The sequence below is a fragment of the Anabrus simplex genome, chromosome 1 (assembly GCF_040414725.1).
Source record: "Anabrus simplex isolate iqAnaSimp1 chromosome 1, ASM4041472v1, whole genome shotgun sequence".
Classification (NCBI taxonomy): domain Eukaryota; kingdom Metazoa; phylum Arthropoda; class Insecta; order Orthoptera; family Tettigoniidae; genus Anabrus; species Anabrus simplex.
The window spans coordinates 1,643,119,482-1,643,128,033 of NC_090265.1; the positions used below are offsets into that span (position 1 = coordinate 1,643,119,482).

Here is an 8,552-nt window from a genome sequence, read left to right on the forward strand (position 1 = left end):
TCCATCAATTAAAGTACATGCCAGATGGAGAACGCCTACAGTGGGCTGGGAGAAGCTTCCACACAGACGGAAAGCTAGTGCTTTTTCTGTTTAGGAAAAAATACGGTTACTCTCTATTAATGAATGTATCGAAGGATAAACACCTTCAACAGCCTAAGCCAGTCACTGCTTTCACGACTCTCTCAAGTTTTAGTTAAAGGAAACTAACACGGGAAAAAATTGTCACTTTTAATGAATTGTTAATTAACATCGGAGAGAATATAATCATTGGACTTCGGTGTCACAATCCAAGCACTTAAAGGAATGCTGTGAAAGAATTCAAAGTCGGCATTTAAAAGACGTATACCTGGAATTTTATTTAAGGAGGCTCTTGAGATATACACTATTCTTGATACTTTAGTTGAAATAAAATATATGTGAGTATCGCAGTTAAGCTTTCAAGGCCGCCTGGTGGTCATTATCGTTAAGGCGTTGAAGTATAAACTGTCTGACACCGTGGTTAGTCGGTTCCAGTCCCGTTGGTCGAAAAAAGTCCACACATCAGGATGTTGGCCGGCAGGGTAGGGGAGGTGGTGGTATACACTTTCTAATCACTAGATTGCGTGCCAAAAGCCTGGATTAAATGCGAAACCTCTCCGCAATGCTCATATGGAGTGAGGGCATATGACGCTGTTGATGGTGATTCGTCCGTCGGATGGAGACGTTAAGCCTTGAACAGACCTCTTGGTGCTTTTCGATAGAAGTAGATTATGTGCTGGCACCAGGTTTCACCCTCTCCCATCCTACTATCATATATCATGTAATTCATTTCATCTCATTATCTCCTCTGATGAGGTTGACGTCAGGTAGGGCATCCGGTCATGAAAACCAAACACGACAGATTCATCTCACCTCATTCCAATTTAATTAATTTTTATTTTAAAGAAATTCATTGTGTCTTCTTTGCCATTTAGCTTATTTGCTGAAAAAACATTCGACTGCCAGATCGGTGTTCCGCTACGCAGTACGAGTTCTTCGACTATGTTGGACTCTGTAAGTAAAAGCGCGGAAGGAAGTGGCATCCTCTTGTAGAAGAGAAACCCAACTGTGGCCTGAAGCCAAGAGTTGAGGCAAATGACGGGTCACGACGGTTTCTTGTCTGGAACAGAATGTGAGCGAGTGTGCCAATGACAAGTTACGGCTCACTGATTGACAGCACCAACAATTTACATCTTATTCTTATTATTCTTGCAAGAAGTGAAGGAGGTTAGTGTGTTGGTGAGGAATGGTCAATGAGTTAATCACCTTGGTAACCAAGTCCCCTCCATCGCCTCTGCTCCCCACTAATCTACTCTCTCTCCCTCACATGATTGTAATAATGAGGAGAAAAAGAGCAAGGCACGAAGAAGTCTTCTTGGAGAGAAAAGTGAAAACTTGTGGGCTGCGTTGTTGTCTGTCATTAACCCACATTCAGTGACCAGCCGGTCCTACTCTTCACTGTGTAGTATGCCACATGCAATATTGCGTAACCTGTTTAATGTGTGTGGACCTTCCTGTTTCTTCTTTACTTTCACCTCAGCATTTCGCGTACTTACCTGCCACTCAACCTTTAACACATCACACTACTTGTTTGTAATGAAGATGAATTTGAAAGTTGATTGCTTTAGGCTCTGAGATGAGCTGTTTCCTACATACATGTCACAAGAGTCCTTTCTATTCTAACACACTTCTTGCTTTAAGTGGATGCCAGTGACCGGGTACTTATTGGCTACAGGTCACTACAGGCCAAAGGGAAAGGATAGAAACTCCTTTCTAACATAGTTTCGAAATGCAGAATGGCTGGTCATTTTTATGTCGGGGACGAGTAGGATGTAGGTTGTTGGAGCGTTACCCATCATGGGAAAGTAAAAGTAGTTTACGTGAACTCTTAAGCAATAGCAAGTACCACTTTTTTAACTGCTGCTGCCTTTCTTTTCTGGCTCAAGGATCGTCGGGCGGTGATGTGAGATGATACTCTTTTTTTATGTAATTAGAGAGAATACTTTCTTTTCTTTGGATTGTGATTATGGTATCGGAGGGAAATATTTCTGTTGTGGGTTGTAACGATACTAGGGAAGAGACAGGATAACTATGCTAAAGCAGGAATACATTTTTGAAATAATAGGATTGTGGCTACGGTGGCTCATGTATTTTTTTATTTTTTCTATAGTTTTACTATAAAAAGCTTTTTACAGGTATAAAAAATCACGGCGACAACAACACAAAGAAAAAATAAGTATTGTTGAACGTTATAATATAAATGTATAAAAATGATAAACATTCTCTGACCCGTTTGATCCAAAAATGCTTTTTTTTTTTTTCCTCTTCCCTCTTATTTGATGTTAGTGAGGAAAGACTGTGCTTTTTGTCTCCGTTCAGATGTTGTGTAGACAGAGACTAGGATTTCTCTTCAACGTGAAGAGCATCATCATCAGTTGGTGGGAATATGGCAGCTGATCGCCCAGATACTTGTCCGATTGAGACAAGGAAGTGGTATCTACAGTCCTAGCGATCAGCTCCCGTACTCCATTGGCTACTGTGGCTTAGTAGGAGGAAGGAGCTCCGTACGAGCTGGAGGGGGCGCTGTAGGAGCCACCTCCGGATGGGTAGTTGTAGCCGCCAGCGCCGTAAGTCGTCTGCCTGTACTGTGCCACCTGAATGGCCTGTCGGATGCCTTCAAGATCGATACCCACTACGCGGCTCACGTACTGTGGTGCACCGTACTGGCTGGATGGGACGCCGTATTGTGTGGAAGGTACGCCGTAGCTGGAGGAGATGCTTCCACCTCCATGACCACCACCTCCGCGAGCGGCTGCGTTAGCTTCCTCACGGAGCAGGATCAGGCGGATCTTGTTGAGCAGGTCGGAGTCGACTGAAGCGCCCTCGCTGGTGGAGTAGCCGACGCTTTCCTGGATGTAACCACCGCCGCCGCCGCCACCACCGCCCCCAAGGAAGTTACCACCTCCTCCAATGTATCCTCCTCCACCGCCTCCGCTGGGACGGGCATAGCTGTATCCACTGGGGGGTTCGGCATAGGCAGACACTGCCAGGACGACCACCAGGCACTGTAACAAGAAAAACACCTTTCAGCAATGGCAAAGTAGAATTCCACGGAAGGGTTTCCGACTGAGATGATGATGATGATGATGATGATGATGGTAATTAGAGTCCGGATTTTTAGGCTGTAAACTTCCTGAAGTAGGAAGTATAGTCTAGCCCATTCTATGGTTAAGTACGGAAAGCTGCATAAATTGTACGGCTTCTAATGGACCGTATCCCTTATATTTATGCCAAACGTATTGCATGTCCATTGAGAGGGCTAGATGATACTTGCTCCTTGCAACCTATTACAGCCTGATAATCTGGGCCCTAACCATGATAATGATGCTGATGATAATGATTTGAAATTTATTTTTTCCAACAGCAAGCAGCTGATCAGCGGAGATTTCCTCTTCTGCTGCTATGGACTAAAACTAAATAAACGCTTTGCAATAATCTAAGATTTATCTAATTCCAGAACGACCACCTGACGTGAATATATTCCCTAGGGAGACCTGGCTACGTCAGACGGAATTTTTAGCTAACGGACAGTGTTTTTCTTTGCTGTAGATGATCAAGAATGAATACTGTGGCTCTGATCCGGTGGATATCAAATTGCTTCTGTAGCGTTCAGAAACTGCCAAAAGCAAACTTGGATTCTTATACTAGTTAAAATACACTCATCTTGAGCTACGGGTCCTACTCTCTTATCAGAATGCCAAATCACAGCGAGATGACTTTTCATTCTCAAAATTCAACATGCATTGACCGTTTTTCGAACCACGGACGCCTTGGATGCCTGAGAAATGCTAGAGAATCTGAAGTTTACTGATAACTCACAATTATTATTATATTGAAATGAATTCATTGCTAAGAACCATTGAATTGTCCCTTATATAAGAAAATTTTATGAAATTGCCTGTAAGTAGCTCCTAATTTCACGCAAGGAATATTATTTTCTTTACTTAATTTTTGTTCTTCTGATGACAGTGTATAAGTCTAAAATTGAAACTTGTCTTGAGAATCATATTGACCGTGAGATTTTACTTTGAAAACTGCATTTATGTGTATGCTAATCGGAAAGCTTAACAAACAGCGATTTCAGACTTCGTACAATAATATAATTACCTCGTTTTAAGTTAGAACATAATATCTAGTTCTTGTGCGAACCACGATTTCCTACTTACCAGATCCTGAGCATAAATATCTCGTTTACCACTGCACGTAAATATTTTCTATTGTTATAGTTTGATATCGTGACTATGCCAGGTGGAAAGGCGGAATTATCATTACACGTTCCCATTTATTGAGTATAGAGAAAGTTTAAGATAATCTGAGATAAGACCGGGCGAGTTGGCCGTGCGCGTAGAGGCGCGCGGCTGTGAGCTTGCATCCGGGAGATAGTAGGTTCGAATCCCACTATCGGCAGCCCTGAAAATGGTTTTCCGTGGTTTCCCATTTTCACACCAGGCAAATGCTGGGGCTGCACCTTAATTAAGGCCACGGCCGCTTCCTTCCAACTCCTAGGCCTTTCTTATCCCATCGTCGCCATAAGACCTATCTGTGTCGGTGCGACGTAAAGCCCCTAGCAAAAAAAAAAACTCTGAGATAAGACATACTACTTTGTCGTAAGTTTCTCCTATTCCTCGGGACATGCAATGTATTCTGTAACACACTCCCTTAACAAATGACTGGAAACTTCATTTCGGAAATATTATGATCTTTGTCTCATCTTCTCTGCCGGACTGTTCCAGATCGAACGATATTGAATGTACAATCGCAGAATGAATGGTAAAGTTTTTGTTTATAAATGTACACCGTGGTTAAGAAATAAAATCGATGATCATTAAGGCAGGTTGAAGAAAGAGAACGTAAAATTAACATCTCTCTGCTTCTAGAGAAAATGAGCGAGATTTTAAATAATTCAACAGAAAATATTTCACATATTTGTAATAATTCCAGAAATGGTTGAGAGCTGATATTCTGAGATCTGAATCAGTTAGATACGTCAGCCTTATGTAGGTAGATTTATCGACACGGAAAAGAACTCCTGCGGGACAATATTTCGGCCCCCTCAGCGTCTCCGTAAAACCTTAAAGAACAGTAGATTGGATGTAATACCAATAACATTATTATTAAAACCTAAGTCCTGTTTAGCAAGTTGACTGCGTGAGAAATATTATCGATCCTAGAAGAAACTGAACAAGATTTGGACTTCTTCAAAATACTTCTTCAATATTCAAAAATAAATTATTTTAAAGTGTACGAAGTGATATTTTGAAAGAAAATTCATTTTGAATTCTGAAATACTTAGTCACCTGGAAAATAATATGCATGCTATGTTATCTGACAAGAAAACTAAAATATCCTCACGAAAAGTGCCCAGTAATATCTTACATAATATCTGAACGCGCACTATTCTTCAGATTCCAACGCAGATCTTTCGGACGTGTTCCTTATCCCCGAAAACTGTCAGTACCGAACTGTATCTAGCGCCTGACACTGTTCACTGTTTTATGTCAAAATGTTACAACACCGTTGAAAATCCACACTTAATATCCTTACCAGTGTAAAGGTGTTCATGACGCTTGGGGGTAGCTCCTGATGGATGCTATGGGAAGTTGAGAGTCCAACTGATGCTTTCTGGATTCCTCACTGGCCTTTTATATCAGAATCTGTTTGTGTGACGTCAGGCTAAGGGAAATGTGTGCACTAAGAGTTTGAAAAGAGTTAACTATTGAGGGGAGAGATGGCGGAGAGTGGGGGGTTGGTGTTCGTTTCCTACTCCGAACTTACTAGCAGCGAGTGAGAAAGACGCTGTAGAAAGGAAAAAAACGAGGTGGGAGGGAAGGGGAAAGACTGAAAGAAAAAGTGGAACTCGTGTGCATGGAAAGTAGGAGACTTCTCTCCATATGCGATGAGAGTAGATAGCTGCACTGCGGCGCAACTTGTGGCTCGCACGCCACAAAGGTCACGGCTCGAAACTCAGCACAAGGCAGCCCAAGGACACAGTGTTGTGCAGGTGGTCAGACAGTAGTGTGTTCGATCTTCACCTGCCAATACGACAGGTGCCATCTCTGTTCTTTCTGCTAATTCTCAGTGCGGTTTCTATCGGTGGATTATACACTTCAAGCGACTGAACTTCAGATTTTTTTCCTGAACAATTCAGAGGTGTTTTCATAAAGTACTGGTTAAATGTTACAGGAAGATAAATTAATACGTCATTTTAGTCACTACAGACTTTAATGATTTCAGAAAAAATAACTACGCTGATTAAATTAGGTAGGCAGAAGCTAGGTGCACTGATTTATTCATTTCAAACGACGGGTTTCTTCAGATTTTAGTTGCTGAACAACCAAGAGATGTTTTCGTGGTCATGAGAAGATTCTAATGTATATATAATTGTAGTTATTATCAGGCATAGGAATTTAATGATTTCAGATAAAAAAATCTACGCTGAAGAATTTAGGTAGACAGGGGATAGGTACCGTAGATTACACACTTTTCAAGCATCTAATTTCTTTAGATCTCTTTTCTGAACAATCAAGAGGTGTTTTCGTAAAGTCTTGAGAAGGTGTTACGTGATGATAATTTAATGTATCGTTGTATTTATTATTTCAAATAGAAATGTGTACGCTGAAGAAGTTGCTGTACATAGGCAGGAGCTAGCCGCAGTGGATTATTCGCTTCAAACGACTGATTACTTCAGATTTCCTTCCTGAACAACCAAGAGATGTTTTCGCAAAATATTGTTAAATCATCATTGCAATTACCATCAGATACGTCTTATGGCGACGATGGGATAGAAAAGGCTTAGGAGTGGGAAAGAAGTGGCCGTGGCCTTAATTAAGGTACAGCCTGGTGTGAAAATGGGAAACATGCGAAAACCATCTTCAGGGCTGGCGACGGTGGGATTCGAATACACTATCTCCCAGATGCAAGCTCACAGCTGCGCGCTCCTAACCGCAGGCTCAACTCGCCCGGTTCCAAAGAATTGCTTAAGTAGGCAGAGTCTATGCGTGATGGATTGTATACTTTAAACGACTTATTTCTTCAGACTTTCTTCCTGAAGAAACGCGAAGTGTTTTCGTAAATTATTGAGAAAATATTACATCGTGATAAATCTACTATAGTTATTGTTAGGTATAGCGATGCTTTCGGAAAGTGGATACGCTAAAGAAGTTAGGTCAGCTGAGGAAAGGAGCAGTCTCCCTCAAAGTTAGTACTTACGACACAGCCATGGTCTATCGTATTGTAAGGTATGGCGGTTAGAAAGTGATCTTCTGTAACTAGATCATTCCTACTTTTGAATATTTTAAGGAAAGCATTAGCAGTACTTTTTTTTTTGCTTTACGTCGCACCGACACAGATAGGTCTTATGGCGACGATGGGATGGGAAAGACCTAGGAGTTGGAAGGAAGCGGCCGTGGCCTTAATTAAGGTACAGCCCCAGCATTTGCCTGGTGTGAAAATGGGAAACCACGGAAAACCATTTTCAGGGCTGCCGGCATTGGGGCTCGAACCCACGATCTCCCGGATGCAAGCTCACAGCCGCGCGCCTCTACGCGCACGGCCAACTCGCCCGGTAGCAGTACTTTTAATTTTTGGAGAGCAAATGGTGCAATGATATAACTTAAAGATGATATCTTCGAAGTTGGCATTTACCGAAAAATTACGTTTCATCTTTGATAAAATTACCTCTGACATTTTGAGGTTGTATTTATGGTATGTACGAGACTAGTACCGTACATATACCTTCCAAGATACACGCGGTGTGTTAAATGGGATCAAGACAATTAATACGGAGTTAACCAAACTTTTAAACGTGCCATAGCAATTCACATGCACAAACAGTTCTACGTCATTAATAATGTAACATTAATTTGATTTTCTTACACTATGAATAGTAAGAACAATGTAAGACGTTGAATAATAATAATAATAATAATAATAATAATAATAATAATAATAATAATAATAATAATAATAATAATAATAATAATATAATTTAATTTCGTGTGGCTATTTCTAGCCGAGTGCAGCCCTTGTAAGGCAGACCCTCCGATGAGGGTGGGCGGCATCTGCCATGTGTAGGTAACTGCGTGTTATTGTGGTGGAGGTTAGTGTTATGTGTGGTGTGTGAGTTGCAGGGATGTTGGGGACAGCACAAACACCCCGTCCCCGGGCCATTCGAATTAACCAATGAAGGTTAAAATCCCTGACCCGGTCAGGAATTGAACCCGGGACCCTCTGAACCGAAGGGCAGTACGCTGATCATTCATCCAACGAGTCGGATAATAATAATAATAATAATAATAATAATAATAATAATAATAATAATAAAGGCTGTCTCCATACAGGCTTGAAGGCCCTTGGAGGGGTGGAAGGTAAAGCGTTTCCAATATCCTTAACCTCACTACTTTGTGGGATAGAATGGTTAGCAGTTAGTCCGGCCGCTTTTGCTCCCGCCCCCAAGGAATGAACCTGGTACTCAT

General features: G+C 41.5%; 1 protein-coding gene across 1 annotated transcript; it reads right to left on the reverse strand.

Annotated features, from left to right (window-relative positions):
- Positions 1 to 2,152: 2,152 nt before the first annotated feature.
- LOC136881441 (pro-resilin) lies at positions 2,153 to 5,689 on the reverse strand. The gene is made up of 2 exons (XM_067154153.2): positions 5,623 to 5,689; positions 2,153 to 3,083 (listed from the first exon to the last, which is right to left on the reverse strand). Exons 1-2 carry the CDS (start codon positions 5,638 to 5,640, stop codon positions 2,562 to 2,564), a joined length of 540 nt encoding a protein of 179 aa, XP_067010254.2. The 5' UTR covers positions 5,641 to 5,689; the 3' UTR covers positions 2,153 to 2,561.
- Between the last annotated feature and the right edge of the window lie 2,863 nt (positions 5,690 to 8,552).